This window comes from Cervus elaphus, chromosome 14, assembly GCF_910594005.1.
Source record: "Cervus elaphus chromosome 14, mCerEla1.1, whole genome shotgun sequence".
Taxonomy (NCBI): Eukaryota; Metazoa; Chordata; class Mammalia; order Artiodactyla; family Cervidae; genus Cervus; species Cervus elaphus.
The window spans coordinates 7,232,588-7,247,674 of NC_057828.1; the positions used below are offsets into that span (position 1 = coordinate 7,232,588).

The 15,087-nt window shown below is 41.2% G+C and overlaps 1 protein-coding gene across 4 annotated transcripts; it reads right to left on the reverse strand.

Moving 5' to 3' along the window:
• Positions 1-985: 985 nt before the first annotated feature.
• RAB29 (RAB29, member RAS oncogene family) lies at positions 986-12,776 on the reverse strand. 4 transcript variants are annotated; one of them, XR_006344989.1, is made up of 7 exons: positions 12,554-12,768; positions 12,168-12,417; positions 10,246-10,317; positions 8,890-9,071; positions 8,481-8,602; positions 7,979-8,201; positions 986-1,797 (listed from the first exon to the last, which is right to left on the reverse strand). XR_006344989.1 is itself a non-coding variant. In XM_043924103.1 (6 exons), exons 2-6 carry the CDS (start codon positions 12,289-12,291, stop codon positions 8,090-8,092), a joined length of 612 nt encoding a protein of 203 aa, XP_043780038.1. In that variant the 5' UTR covers positions 12,292-12,417; positions 12,612-12,776; the 3' UTR covers positions 3,601-8,089. The 4 variants fall into 4 exon arrangements, 2 of the variants coding, with proteins under 2 accessions (XP_043780038.1, XP_043780037.1); XR_006344988.1 differs by lacking the exon at positions 986-1,797 and adding an exon at positions 3,601-4,661; XM_043924103.1 differs by lacking the exon at positions 986-1,797 and having other exon boundaries at positions 3,601-8,201; positions 12,612-12,776.
• Positions 12,777-15,087: the final 2,311 nt, after the last annotated feature.

A 15,087-nucleotide genomic window follows, 5' to 3' on the forward strand; every position in this document is an offset into this window, starting at 1 on the left:
TAGCAAGTAAAAGGAATGAGGTAGAACTATGTATTCTAACAAGGGGAGATATCCAAGATACATTAAAGAAGAAAAAAAGCAAGTTTCAGGAAGCCGTGCATAAATTTGTTTTGTTTTGTTTTTAGGAGAAAGGGTTGTACAGCTGGGATTGCATATGCAGAGAAAATCCTGGAGGAATATTCATACTCTTATTAATCAAGTTGTCTTTCAGAGGTCAAATTACAAAAGAATTCTATTTCTTTCTAAAAAATATATTATTTGAATTATAACCATAATGTTCTTGGCCCTACTTACTACCAGCTAGTTGTGTGACTCCAGACAAGTTCCTTAACCCACTACTCCTCAGTTCTATGACCTAACCTCTGGAACCTGTGAATGTGGGAAAGGGAACTAGATTGCTAATCAGCTGATCTTAACATAAAATTAACCTGGATTATCTGAGCAGGCCCAGCATAATCACAAGGGTCCTTAAAAGTCACAAAGAGGGACGAGAAATGTCAGAGTGATAATCTGTGAGAAAGACTTGACGGACCTTTGCTGGCTCTGAAGATGGAAGAAGGGGACCATGAGCCCAGGAATGTGCATGGCCTCTGGAAGCCAGAAAAGGTAAGAAAATGATTCTTCCCTAGAACCTCTAGAAAGGAATGCAGTCCTTCCAACAACTCAGTTTTAGTCCAATGCAACCTATTCTGGATATCTGACCTCCAGAATTAATAAAATAATACATTTCTGTTGTTTTAAGTCATTTTTTAAAAAGTAGGCAGATGCTTTACCATCTGAGCCACCAGGGAAGCTGTTGTTGCCAGTAGCCAATATCTGAATGTTTCTATATGCCAAATACATATTTGTCTAAGTAGTTCACATGGATTATTTTTATTTTCATAATGATCCCAAGATTCTATATATATAGACACTTAAGACACAAAAATTAAGACTCTGCTCAAGGTTAGACAGCTAGAGAGTGGCAAACTGATTTTTAACCTTTAGCTGTGTTAACTTCAGGAGCTCCTTTTACTAAATAAACTGCCTCCTGTTTTGTATGTGTCTGTTTTGGTGGTGGCTTCCCTGAAGTTTTCCCACATAAAGAGTAATTTATTAAATGGGTGTACAGGTTTTTAAGTACCTCTATAACAATTTTAAATCTGCTCCTTAAGGAAAATGTCCCACAACTCAAACAAAACCTTTATTTACATTTTGATAAATTCATGTTCAGTCCATTTTTTTCATGTGCAGACTTTTTTTCATATAATTGGATTCACACTTAAGTCAGTTTTGATTGGATACTTTTTATGTATCCAGTATTGCAGTAGGAGTTGTGGAGTATATAAAGATCTATGCCATAGAAGTTCATGGAACAAGGTAAAGAAAGATTTCTTAAAGGGAAGTAGGACACGAGATGGATACCAATCGAGAAAGAGGTGGGATAGGATTTCAGGCTGGGAAGAAAGGGGGCTTAGAGTTTTTATGCAGGTTTGAGTAGTAACCAGTAGACCAAAGGGGTCATGTTATAGAGCAGTGGGAAATAAGGTTAGAAAGGCCATGGAGAGATTATATAGGTCACTAATTAAGCGGTATACCTACCGTTATAATTGTGGGATGAGAGCTGGGGAAGAAATGCTTTCTGTCCAGGAAGAAATGCTTTCTGTCCAGGAAGGGCAGTCCAGAAGAGAGCCAGGCATGTAAAATAATTGCATCTCGCTGCAGGGAGTCTACTTCTTGTAGTGATGTAATGACGTAGTGATGTAGAGGAAGGAGGTCAGGAACAATCTCATGGAAGAAGGCACTCCAACTGGAGGACTACAAGAAGAAATGCATTCTTAGACAGAATAAAGTGAATGTGTGGGGGCATTCACTAAACAGCAGAGCTTGCTGTAAGGACAGTAGATGGATGTTAGACCTAGAGCTGTGGTACGGGGTACGGGGGGGTGGCACTGGGGTAGAGAGCGGATGGATGGAGGAGAGCACGGGACTATGAGAAAATAAGATTGGAGAAAGGGTAAATCAGGAAGAACTCTATAGGCCATGCTGGGGCATCTGAACTTCATCTTGTTGGAGAATTGTTAAAGGGTTTAATTGTTTTTTTAATATTTTTTTCTAATTGAAAAATACATAAGCATTATTACTTTTTATTATTTTATTATTTATTATTTTTATTATTTTATTATTTCTTCCCCAGCTCTCATTATTACAGGGTCGCAAAGAGTTGGACTGGCAACAACAGTTGAAAATGGAATGGCTGTTAAAATCCCTGTCAGTTCAGTCAGTCAGTTCAGTCGCTCAGTCGTGTCCGACTCATTGTGACCCCATGAACTGCAGCACGCCAGGCCTCCCTGTCCATCACCAACTCCCAGAGTTTACTCAAACTCATGTCCATCGAGTCGGTGATGCCATCCAGCCATCTCACCCTCTGTCATCCCCTCCTCCTCCTGCCCCCAATCCCTCCCAGCATCAGGGTCTTTTCCAAGTCAACGCTTCGCATGAGGTGGCCAAAGTATTGGAGTTTCAGCTTCAGCATCAGTCCTTCCAATGAACACCCAGGACTGATCTCCTTTAGGATGGACTTGTTGGATCTCCTTGCAGTCCAGGGGACTCTCAAGAGTCCTCTCCAACACCATAGTTCAAAAGCATCAATTTTTCGGTGCTTAGCTTTCCTCTCAGTCCAACTCTCACATCCATACATGACCACTGGAAAAACCATAGCCTTGACTAGATGGACCTTTCTTTTTTGGCAAAGTAATGTCTCTGCTTTTTAATATGCTGTCTAGGTTGGTCATAACTTTCCTTCCAAGGAGTAAGTGTCTTTTAATTTCATGGCTGCAATCACCATCTGCAGTGATTTTGGAGCCCCAAAAAATAAAGTCTGACACTGTTTGCCCATCTATTTGCCATGAAGTGATGGGACCAGATGCCATGATCTTAGTTTTCTGAATGTTGAGCTTTAAGCCAACTTTTTCACTCTCCTCTTTCACTTTCATTAAGAGGCTTTTTAGTTCATCCTCACTTTCTGCCATCAGGGTGGTGTCATCTGCATATCTGAAGTTATTGATATTTCTCCCAGCAATCTTGATTCCAGCTTGTGCTTCTTCCAGCCCAGCGTTTCTCATGATGTACTCTGCATATAAGTTAAATAAGCAGGGTGACAATATACAGCCTTGACGTACTCCTTTTCCTATTTGGAACCAGTCTGTTGTTCCATGTCCAGTTCTAACTGTTGCTTCCTGACCTGCATACAGGTTTCTCAAGAGGCAGGTCAGGTGGTCTGGTATTCCCATCTCTTTCAGAATTTTCCATAGTTTATTGTGATCCACACAGTCGAAGGCTTTGGCGTAGTCAATAAAGCAGAAATAGATGTTTTTTCTGGAACTCTCTTGCTTTTTCAATGATCCAGTGGATGTTGGCAATTTGATCTCTGGTTCCTCTGCCTTGTCTAAAACCAGCTTGAATATCTGGAAGTTCACGGTTCACGTATTGTTGAAGCCTGGCTTGGAGAATTTTGAGCATAAAATCCCTGTACTTGCATATATAAAATAAAAAACAAGGTCTTACTGTGTAGTACAGGAAACTATTCAGTGTCTTGTGATAAACTATAATGGAAAAGAATAACTTTTTAAAATTTCTGTATTTGCAAACAAGAAAGCTGATGTTCAAAATTAAATGACAGTCACTGCATTTGGGTGACATTATCTTAGTCATTACATTATCTTAGTCATTGGAACTTGTCAAACATCTCATGACATATCTGTGCTGCGTGCTATTCAAACAGCACTAAACTTGGCCCCAAGTTTAATTACACATGTCTCTGAACATGATCTCAAAGTCTAATACAAACTAAATTTCCAACCCAAGAAGAGCCAGTTCTGCTTCTCTAAATGTCTGGGCTCATATTCTATTAATAAAATAGGCTTTTCAGGTCAAATGCTTCCCAGAAACCTAAATCATAGAATGGAGATGGGGAATTTGAAGATTTGCAGTTATGTCTTGGCTTTATTACAGATTCAAATGGCTGCCTTTCATTAGTCAAATTTTGAGATATTTGTTCCCTCAAATATAAAATGAGAACTGTTTGCTTTCTTATTTCCAGGGTAGTATATGAAACATGCACAACTCACAGATCTGAAGGAAGAGTTTACACAAAGTCAGATATTGGTATCCAGTACTACTGGACTGCCCCTCTCATAAAATGTCTTATTTTCTTCCTTTCATATCTGCTTTTCCTCTTTACTCCCATTGTATGTAGGTTAGTTCCTAATCAGATAAGTGTAAATCAAGTTGAGTGTGAAGAAAGTTATCAAAACAGTACCATTATATAGTAAAGAACTGTTAAATGCAAGTAATGGTTAATTTTGTGTGTCAATTTGACTGGAACATGGGTTTACCCAGATATTTGGTTAACCATTATTCTGGGTGTTTCTGTGAGTGTGTTTTGGGATAATATTAACACTTACATTGGTAGATGCCATAAGGCAGATTGCCTTCTCTAATGTAGGTAGGGCTCATCCAGTCAGTTGAAGACCTGAACAGAACAAAAGGTTGACACCCCATCCTGAGTAGCAGAGAATTCTCCTGTCTGACGGCCTCTGAACAGGAACATCAGCTCTTCCAGTCTGCCAGTCTGGGGACTTGAACTGGGGCATCAGCTCCACAGGTTCAGGCTGGCCAGCCTCCATAATCACACGAGACAAATTCTTATAATAAATCCCTTTACATATATACACACACATATTCATATACATACATACATACATATCTGTATCTTATTACTTCTATCTCCCTGGAGAAACCTAAAGCAGAACAATACCATTATTATACTAAAACTGCAGATAAAACTGAACAGAATTCAGATTACGCTTGAAAGCCAAAGAGGGGGCAGGGTTTTTCTAACAACAACAAAGATCATGCGTAGATATATTCTCAAGTCAAAGATACATGTAGAGTTCTTTCCAATGCACATTTTTGACTGGCTTTCTACCTATTCCAATTTGCAGCAGGGGGGTATTTGCCTTTAATAAATGAGTCTTGTACACAGCTGGGGCCTCTTCCTATACATAGTGAACCAAGGGGGTGAAGGAGAAAAGGGCACTTAAGTCTATTTCCTTGAGCAATCTAATCACTGGATTGTACAGAATATCTATCAAGGAAATTTTTACATCTGCTAACCTTGGCCACTGCCTACAAAAGTATAAAAGGCAGGAAGAGCCTTCTGTTAGATGGGACAGTGTTCTGAGGACAGAATACAGACCAGCTAAGGAAAAGAGTTAAATCTGGAGATAAGAAAGAACCCAAATAGAGAAAACGAAGAACCCAAATAGTCCTCAGCTATTGCTGAGTTAGAGAAATCATCTCAAAGGAACCCTGGCTCATTATAGCACAGAAGAGCACACCATCACTTGCTGCTGAGGGGCCTTCCGTGACCTGTGGTTCCTTTCCCAGCTTGTTTGATCACTCAGCTATTCTGTTCAAAATAGCAAGCCAGGGCAGTCACAACCTCACAGCTCTGTTCTCAGCCCTTCCTCATATCTCTTAGACCACTCTGCAGGGAATGCTTATGTTTTCTTCTTGGCCACAGACTAGCTGGATAAGTGAAGGGGAATCTTGTCTCAAATATGGAAATTTCTCTAGGGAAGGGCTACAATGATATCCATGTTCCAAACAGTTTTACCCAAGAGGTAGCATCCAAATGATAAGATCTAATTATTTTTAATATAATCACATTTCTAATCATGTAAATATTTTTTCTTCCTTATCTTTTTCTTTCTCTTTTCTTTACAGATAGGGATATGGAGAGGAATTATATTTCACTTTCTTCTTAATTGGTTTCAGGGCCATAATGTTCACCAGTTGGGAGAGAAAATCCAGAAGGGCTGGTAGGCCAGCCTCTAGCAATGCTTGAAAAGGCAGAAATATCCTGAGTCAGCAAGTGGGAAAAGAAAACATATTCAATTTTTTTTTTAAATGGTCACATTTCCAAGCAGTATTTGAGAAGTTACATCACTTAATTGGAACAAGGCAACTGGTAGTAGTAAATTAACAGATGAACAAAATAACACTTACCTTCATTTTAAAGAAGGTATTTTAAAAAGTCTCCATTTCCACAATACTCTTATCAGTATAAAATAACACTTTAACAAACTCATATTGAAGGTCAATAACTACCATGAATACAACACTTATTTCCCATTTATTTGTGATTTTGCAGGGGTTCAAATCAGTGAATAAAAATCAATTTTCTTTTCACAGAGAACTTGTTCTTCCACTATTATTTTCAGAATTATTGTAATAAAAACTCTATCTGGAATGGGTAATACAAAAGAGAACGTGAAGGTCTAAAAAGACTGAGCAAAATTTATAACAACTGGTATTAAAAACAAACCACCAAAGGCTCTGATATCTGGCTTCTGATCTCTTAGGAGAGTGGTTTTCAGTCTGCACGCATGCGTGCTAAGTCACTTCAGTCACGTCAGACTGTGCAACCCTATGGACTGTAGCCCATCAGGTTCCTCGTCCATGAGATTCTCCAGGCAAGAATACTGGAGTGGGTTGTCATTTTCTCCTCTAGGGGTTCTTCCTGACCCAGGGATCCAACCCTCATCTCTTATGTCTAGTGCACTGGCAGGCGGGTTCTTTACCTCTAGTGCCACCTGGGAAGCCCCAGTCTGGTGTGTGTCAAAATCACCTAGAGAACTAATGGAGCCTACAGAAGCCCAGGAACATTTCATTGGGAAGGCCTGGATCTCTGCATTTTTACCACATTCTCCAGCTGTGGTTTCCAAACTGGCCTGATCAGAATTGCCTGGGAAGTTTTGAAAATAACAACAATGAATCCCCAGATTTCACTCCTGGACATTTTGATTTAGTAGGTCAGACTGGGAAACTAATCTTAAAACATTTTATTTTAAAATCTTTAAACAAACTTTCCAGGTGGTTTTGATCAGATGTGGGGACCACAGACTTAGAACACTTATTTAGCTAAATGTCTCTCACAGAGCTCTAAGTCTGAGCTCACTAAGAATATTCATAACTCTAGGTAGGTTATAAATCACCATCCTGTGAGAATTTAACAAATTAGACTGTCTAGAAGTGATTGGATACTAAAAACTCTACCCAATTTAGCACTTAAATTACCTAATGATTTTCTGTCTATCTACTTTCCACCTCTAGGCAAAGGTCTATACATAATATTTATTTCCTATGGCTGTTAAGTGCTAGCCACAAAAGTGCTCATAAGCAAGTTGCCCCACAGGATTTTGTTCTGTTAACCTCTGCCTCTTCTTCCACTCAGACTCCCAGAGCTTTGAGGAACAGACCTATTTTAGGGCACCATAGCCAACTGATGTCACTTGCAGCATTATGCAGCAAGACATCAACCCAGAAACCTGCAAACCCGGTCCCCAGCCCACTGGGAAAAAGACACTAGAAAACATTAATGTGAGAATCAATTTCTTTGGAGAAAGAAATGCTCTCACCAAAGAGTTCATTTAAAAGCTTGGCTATTTTTAGAGCCAAGACAAGAGAAAGCTAATACAACTTTAGAATCTTAAAAAAATACAGTGACTTTTCATTTAGGGCCTCCAGTAGCCCTAAACCCATATTATCTGGCCCCACTCCTCCTGCATCTCGGAATCAGATGTTTAATTCGAAGGCAAAACAGAAAGAATCTGAAAGCAATGGCCAACAAGGAATTTGGGGAATGAGCTTTGATCTCACTTTCCTTGTAACTGAAGTCCTATCAGACTGGGATATCAATATACATTGAATGGAAAAATACACTCAAAAGCAGGTGAGAATTATGCTTCTTGAAACACAGATGCTAATTTCTAATCCTTCCCACAAAATCAATCCCAGATCACAAACTGAGGGATGAGATGATCTTGTTTGGACAGAAGACACTGACTGGTCTCTCTAAGCCAGCAGCAAGCAAGAGGCAGAAATGCCCATGGGGTCCCACGCATCTCTTCTTAGTGATGATGGCTCTCCTTACCAGACAGTCACCAGCAGACAGGTCAAATGTACTTAGTAAAACTGTTGGGTGGGCAACCAAAGCGAAGAGAAAGACCTCCTGGAGCTGAGAGGGAAAACAAGCCAAATGCTACTAGCAGCAGGCCCAGCTGGAGGAGGGCTTGGTTTGCAGGTTGATGTAGTTCCCCTGAGTGGACAAAGACATATCTTCTCTGGAATTGCTCATCATCTTTTCAATGAGGACTCTAAAAATCAAATAAAAAAATAAGCCTGAGAAACTGAATGGAGAAACGGCAGATATTGTCTGTTTCGTCACCAGATGGCATTCAGTAAAGCCACAAGGTTTAAATGCCTCATTGTCCCCAATTATCTCAGGAGAGAAGAGAGTATCCCTGGCCTTCAGAAGCTGGCATTCCATTGGCTCAGTCTGTTCTTGTTTGCTCAGAAACAAGAAGGTCCAAGATGCTGCAGTGAAAGATGGGTAAATCTGTATGCCTATCCCTAGAACAGCATAAGCTACTCACCTCATGGCCTCATTAATATTTTTGTTCTCCTTGACCGAGGTTTCTGTCCAACCTGTGAAACCATTCTCTTTACTGAACCGGTCAACCTGGTCTCGGCTCACTGCCCAGGGGGATAGATCACACTGGCAAAGAAAATAAAGGCAACACCATAAACTTCCTGGGGATAGGAACATTGCTCAGATACATGTGGATTTGAAATAGTTCCCCCAATGGCTAGAACAGCAGCATCAGAAATCTACAGTCAATGTTCTTCTCAAAGAAAGTTTCAACATCTCTTGAAAAGAGGTAGAGAAGATTTTGCCAGCATGAGAAGGGCAAGTGGAAACCTAGAATCAGAGTGCATTTTAGATTCACTTACTCTCTGACCACAGACTGAAGCCAGGGGCTGTTTCCCAAGCTGACCACATACCTTGTTGGCTAAGAGCAGGCAGGGCACCGGCTCTCCATTGGGCAGTGTGAGCTTGCTGTCCAAGTCTTGCTTCCATTTCTGGCTGTTTCTGAAGGTAGTGGCATTGGTAACATCAAACATAATAACACAGGCAGAGGCATCCCGATAGTAAAGTCGGGTCATAGAGGTGAAACGCTCCTGCCCTGGGAAGTAAGACAGTTCTTGAGAAGGTGATCCTCAGAACCAGCTTGGGGACCATGTCTGACACCCTGCCCTTTCCATCTTCATTAAGGGAAAGAGGGCAGTATGAGGAGTGGGTGAGTCCAGATTCTGTACCCAGATCATCCACTTCCAAATTCCTGCTCTGTCATCTACTACCTATATGACTTTGGATAAGTCAAGGTTTCAGTGCTTCAGATTGCTCATCTGTAAAGTGGGGGAAAGCAGTGGCTTTTTACTATAGGCTAGTTGTAAAGATTAATGAGTCACTGAATCTAAAACGCTTAGAAAAGTGATTAGCAAATAATAAATAAGGGTTGCTGTTGTTCAGCCGCTCAGTTGTGTTCAACTCTCTGTGACCCCATGGACTGCAGCATGCCAGGATTCCCTGTCCTTCACTATCTCCCGGAGTTTGCTCAAACTCATGTCCATTGACTCTGTGATGCCATCCAAACATCTCATCCTCTGTTGTCCCCTTCTCTTTCTGACTTCAATCTTTCCCAGCATCAGGGTCTTTTCCAGTCAGTCGACTCTTCATATCAGATGGCCAAATGTATTGGAGCTTCAGCTTCAGCATCAGTCCTTCCAATGAATATTTAGGGTTGATTTCCTTTATGATTGACTGGTTTGATCTCCTTGCAGTCCAAGGGACTCTCAAGAGTCTTCTCCAGCACCACAATTTGAAAGCATCAGTTCTTCAGCGCTCAGCCTTCTTTATGATCCAACTCTCACATCTGTACATGACTATTGGAAAAACCATAGCTTTGACTAGACAGACCTTTGTTGGTGAAGTGATGTCTCTGCTTTTTAATACACTGTCTAGCTATTATTATTGTCTTCTCTTGTTTCTCACCAAGGTCAGCTGGAATCTTAGAAAGAACACCCTCTGCCTGCTGTGGGAGCATACACTTATGGTCTTCATAGTTCACTACCTCACCAGCCCCTTCCACTCACACAGAGACTGCTCTATATTTATTCAGGGTAAAACATTTACAGAACACATCTACAAAAGCTCTACATCTATTCAGCTTACATATCCTCAGAGCAGTCTGATCATTCCAGCTTCAGAAAAAAACTTTTGGTTCTACTTTTTCTCTGAAAACTTGTTGATTAAACCAAAATATCTCCCCTTGTTCTTGTCCCATCTTCCCATCCTACCTGCAATATCCCACAGCTGGAGGCGCACCATCTCTGAGTCAGACCACTGGAGAACCTTCAGAGCAAAGTCCACTGAAAATATATGTATAATGTACTTGAATAAAGTTTACCTTTAAAAAGTCCACAAAGTTATATCAAATATGCATATACAACCCTAGGGACACACAACTCCAATCACATTCATTCATTCATTGTTTGTTTATTTGATTATTTTAAGCCCTCAATGGACCACACCCATGTACTAAACATGGGACATATAATACACATGCATCTTCTGAAGGCATCTCTGGCTTTTACTCTTGTCAAACCAATTATTTGATCCTACTAATATTGCCTTATCTCTTTTCAGACAGTTGGCTCAGGCTGAGAAAACTCAATTGGAGAATATTAGGTGAGAGTAATTACAAAAACAACTCCTTATCTCAGGTTAAACAGTTTTTGGAAGATTTAGGGGGCTTTCTCAGGGAAGGGATGATGAGGTAGAAGAGGGAAATGAGGCAAGTGTGTTGGCCTTTGCATCTTCCACACTCAGTTTCACTGTTGGTTTCTTATCCAATTGTATTATGAGAAAATCACACCCTTGGGGGGAATTCTACATCCTTCATAAGGCTGTAGGAATTATCCTGGGCAAGAATGAGATAAAGTGAAAAGGTCCCAGAGGATTCACCCCATGGTTGATGCTTAAGAGCTGTGCTGGAAGCTACTGTCATATCTGTAGATGCTGAGACTCTGTGAGTTAAGGCCAAGGGGGAAGAGCTTTTGACAAAGACAGAAACAGGATAATTTCTGATGTTTGGGAATATATTTCTTCACATCTATGACAGAAATGAAAGCTAGGGGAAATTTAGAATAAACACTGAAAAAAAACAGCCAGTCAATTATATTCTTTACTATAGAAAAACTAGAGCAATTGCTAAAAATTAGTGGGATACTTTTAAACCAAATCCATGAATTAGGGGCCCTCACGTTACTTATTTTTTTTTATTTGTTTGAAACGTAAAACCCTTCATTTTGATGGATGTTCTTAAGGAAGATGTCTTAGTTGCAATGTAATTGCATGTTAATTTTTAAAAATTCCATAATGAACACTAGTGTACATTTTCAAAATTTGTATTACAAAAGTTCTTTTAATGGAGATAAATAAATGTTTGTTACTTTCTCTCTTCACCAGCTCTCCCCAGCTAACTTTTAATTAAAAGGCATTCTTCTACTTCTGGAAAGATGAGTCCAAAGGCCACACCTGGAAAGAAGTGAATTAACCCCTGGTGTCCCCTTTGTCCTTTGCCTCCCCAGTTTGAGAGAAAAAGGGGTGGGAAAATAGGTCAGAAAAGTGGTATATTTTACACTAGGAATAGGTTGTCTTTATTTAAACAATCAATGGACTAAAAACACACAGCTCATCAGTATCTGACTGAGTGTCCAAGGGGCTCGCCCAGGCAGGCATCTCCATAACAAAGCCAGGCTCCTTGAGGCCAGGTTACTTGAGGCCGTTCTGTTCCTTCAACAGCTGTCTGTAACTCTCGTGAACGGTAGAACAGGCAGCCCCAGCTGGTACCTAACTAGGTTCTCCAGAAGGTCTCAGCGGCGTCCGCTTGTCGCAGAGGTTTGCCGGTGACCGCTAGGAAGGCTGGAGACTTGAGTTCACAGTTCCCCAGCGAAACGCAGCAACTGCTCATTTGCTCACCCACCCTTCCCCATTTCCTACATCACACCTTTGCCTTTCTCTCTCGAGACAGTCAGCTCTGACTGGGAAAACTTAACTGGAAAAACCCCCGAGAGGCATGCACATCAAACACCAGGGTCCTAGACAGCTCCTTCCTAGCCCGGGGAAGGACCTAAAGACCGCAAAACCCCCGGCCCCCAGCCCACTCCAATCCGCGGCTGGAGTCGCAGGACCCCGGCCGCTCCCCACAGCGTCTCACCTCCCACCGTGGACTTGTAGTGTTTGCTGAAGCTGTCCTGGGAATATCGCTGCACCAGGGACGTCTTGCCCACCGCGGCGTCCCCCACCACCAACACTTTGAACAGGTGGTCGCGGCTGCTCATGGCTAGCGGGATGGACGCTTTACGGAGGCGGGGAGTGGGGGGCTCGCTTATTTTCACCCTTTGGTCTCGGGACCCCAGCTGAAACTGAAGTGTGGCATACCCGCCCCACGGCCCGTTAGGGCGACTCTGAAGAGAAAGCAAAAAAAAAACAAAAAAAAAAAACAAAAAAGGAAACTTTGCGCTTAACTAGACGCGCTTCCTCCCCGCGCGGCCGCAGCCTGGGCGGGGCGCAGGGCGCAGGCTCCGAGCCCACGGCTCTTACCTTCTTCCCCTGCCCGCCCGGCTGCCGAGAAAAGGGGCGAGGCACCACGATGCCTTACCCGACCGGACTTCCCCGGGGCTGCTCCGGCGGGCGACGGTACACGGCCAGCTTGTTTCACCTCACCGTGGGAAGGAGATGGGGGCCATCCCCTAACCGCATAGAAAGAGAGGCGTGCGCCTAGCCGCCTCAGGTGGCGCGGTCCCCTCGCCTGCCTCTGTGTGTCACGTGCAGCATCGCTTGGCGCACTACATTTCCCAGCGTACCTTGCGGCGAAAGCTACTTGACAAGCGCAGCGACTCGCCCGCATGGCTTCCTGGGAGTGTAGTTTATGCACTATTAAAAAACCAACCAACCAACCTACATTTAGTTTCAAACTCCTTCAATGGTTTGGAATTTTATTTTTAAATAATTCTGGAATAGAAAATATCCTTCAGTAAGTGGTTTGTCCGACATGATCTAACCTTCCTAAATCTGTCACCTCATACATTTCTCATCTTTAATAAAAGTTTCATGGAGCCAAGATTAAAAACTTATTCCATAGATTTCATACATTATTTCAACTAATAAAAGCTAAAGCCTCATCCCTCATGCTTCAAGTCCATTTCCTGTTCTTCCAAATGGATCGATAGACATACCCACCCCCAAAGACCCCAAACCAGTCAAATTCAAGGACAGATTAAAAGACCGACACAGGAGACCACATGTCGTTAAACGTTACTTATTAATGTTTGATAACTTGCTACTGCAGTAAAGACAGAAAACAACAGACGGCTCCTCATTCTCACTTGCACAATCATCAGTCACACTACACCGCTCACATCATTTGAGTTGGAAGCTGACTGAAGTACACTGCCGGTCCTCCTCCATTTGTCTTTGCTATTGCTCATGAATAATGATTAAACTACAGTTTTGCAAATACTTTTAGTTTTTTAGCCTGTAACTTCTGACCTGCCTGCCCTTTAGGTAGGAGTGGACATGAGCTTCATGGCAAACAAAATAAGCTCCGTTTTCTATGCTTTTCCCAGGAATAGAAGAGAAAGCAACAGGAAGATGGAAAAATCAGCCCTGCTCAGGTCTCTTGACCTTCTTAACCTTGAGGAGAGACCATCAGCATGGTTCACAATGTTTGTTACCCAGGTAAGGAAGGTCAGGCTAGGCTTCTCGTCTGTTTGGGATGTCTTAGTTTCCTTCCCAGTGGTCTTTTCTCAATTCCCGTTGCCTTTGACATAGTTAACCATTTCTTGAAATTTGCTTCTCATGTGACTTAGTGACATCATTCTTTCTTGTTCAGCCTCCTTCTCTGATGATCACCTTATTTCACCGTTTCCTTTTCATCCTGTCACTCTTTAAGTATTTCTAAAGGCTTGATTCTTGGTCCCTGAGCTGATGATTCTTTAAACTTTTTACTTTGGTGAATTGCCCTTGGCTTCGCATTTCTCTTTGTCTAAGTTTTATTTATATTTTCATCTCTAATCAGTTTTGCTCAGCTGATATAAAGATACTTTTAGTTGGCTGTCCTGTCAGAGCCTCCCTCTCATTGCTTCACCTCAAAAACAACTATTTCTGTCACTGGCCTCATCATTTCTTCCTTCCACTCAGACCTGAAATTTTCTATTTTACTGTGGTAGGAACACTTAACCTGAGACCTACCTCTGAAGTTTTTTTTTTAAGTTTTAAAGTATGCAGTCACAGCAATATAAATGTTCAAATTTTAAGTGTGTAGTAGAGGTACAGTGTTGTACAACAGATCTCTAGAACTTATTCATCTTGCTTAAATGAATCTTATGCCTATTGATTATTAACTGCCCATTTCTCCCTCCCTCCAGCCCTTAGTCACCACTATTTAGTCCATTCTTTATTTCTATAAATTTAACTATTTTAGATACCTCATATAGGTGAAATCATGCTGCAGTTTTTCTTTCTTGGATATTTCACTTAGCATGATTAATATCTTTAAGGTTCATCCCTGTTGTCATGTATTGCAGAATTTCCTTCTTTTTAATGGCCAAATAATATTACATTGTATGCATATACAATTTTTAATTTTATTTTAAAATTTTTATTGGAGTAGAGATGCTTTTCATTGTTGTGTAGATCTCTATTGTACAGCAAATGAATCAGTTATGCATATACATGTATCTCCTCTTTTTTGTATTTCTTGCACATGTAGGTCACTACAGAATGTTCAGTAAAACTCCCTGTGCAATACAGAAGGTTCCCACTAGTTATCTATTTTATACATAGTATCAGTAGTGTATATATGTCAATCCCAATCTTCCAGTTCATTCACCTCCCCTTGCCTCCTTGGTATCCATGCATTTGTTGTCTACATCTGTGTCTCTATTTCTGCTTCATAAATAAGATCATCTATACCAATTTTTTCAGGTTCCACATATATGTGTTAATATACAGTATTTGTTTTCCGCTGTCTGACTTACTTCACTCTGTATAACAGTCTATAAGAAGTCCATCCACATCTCTAAAAGTGACTCAGTTTCATTCCTTTTTATGGCTGGGTAATATTCCATTGTGTG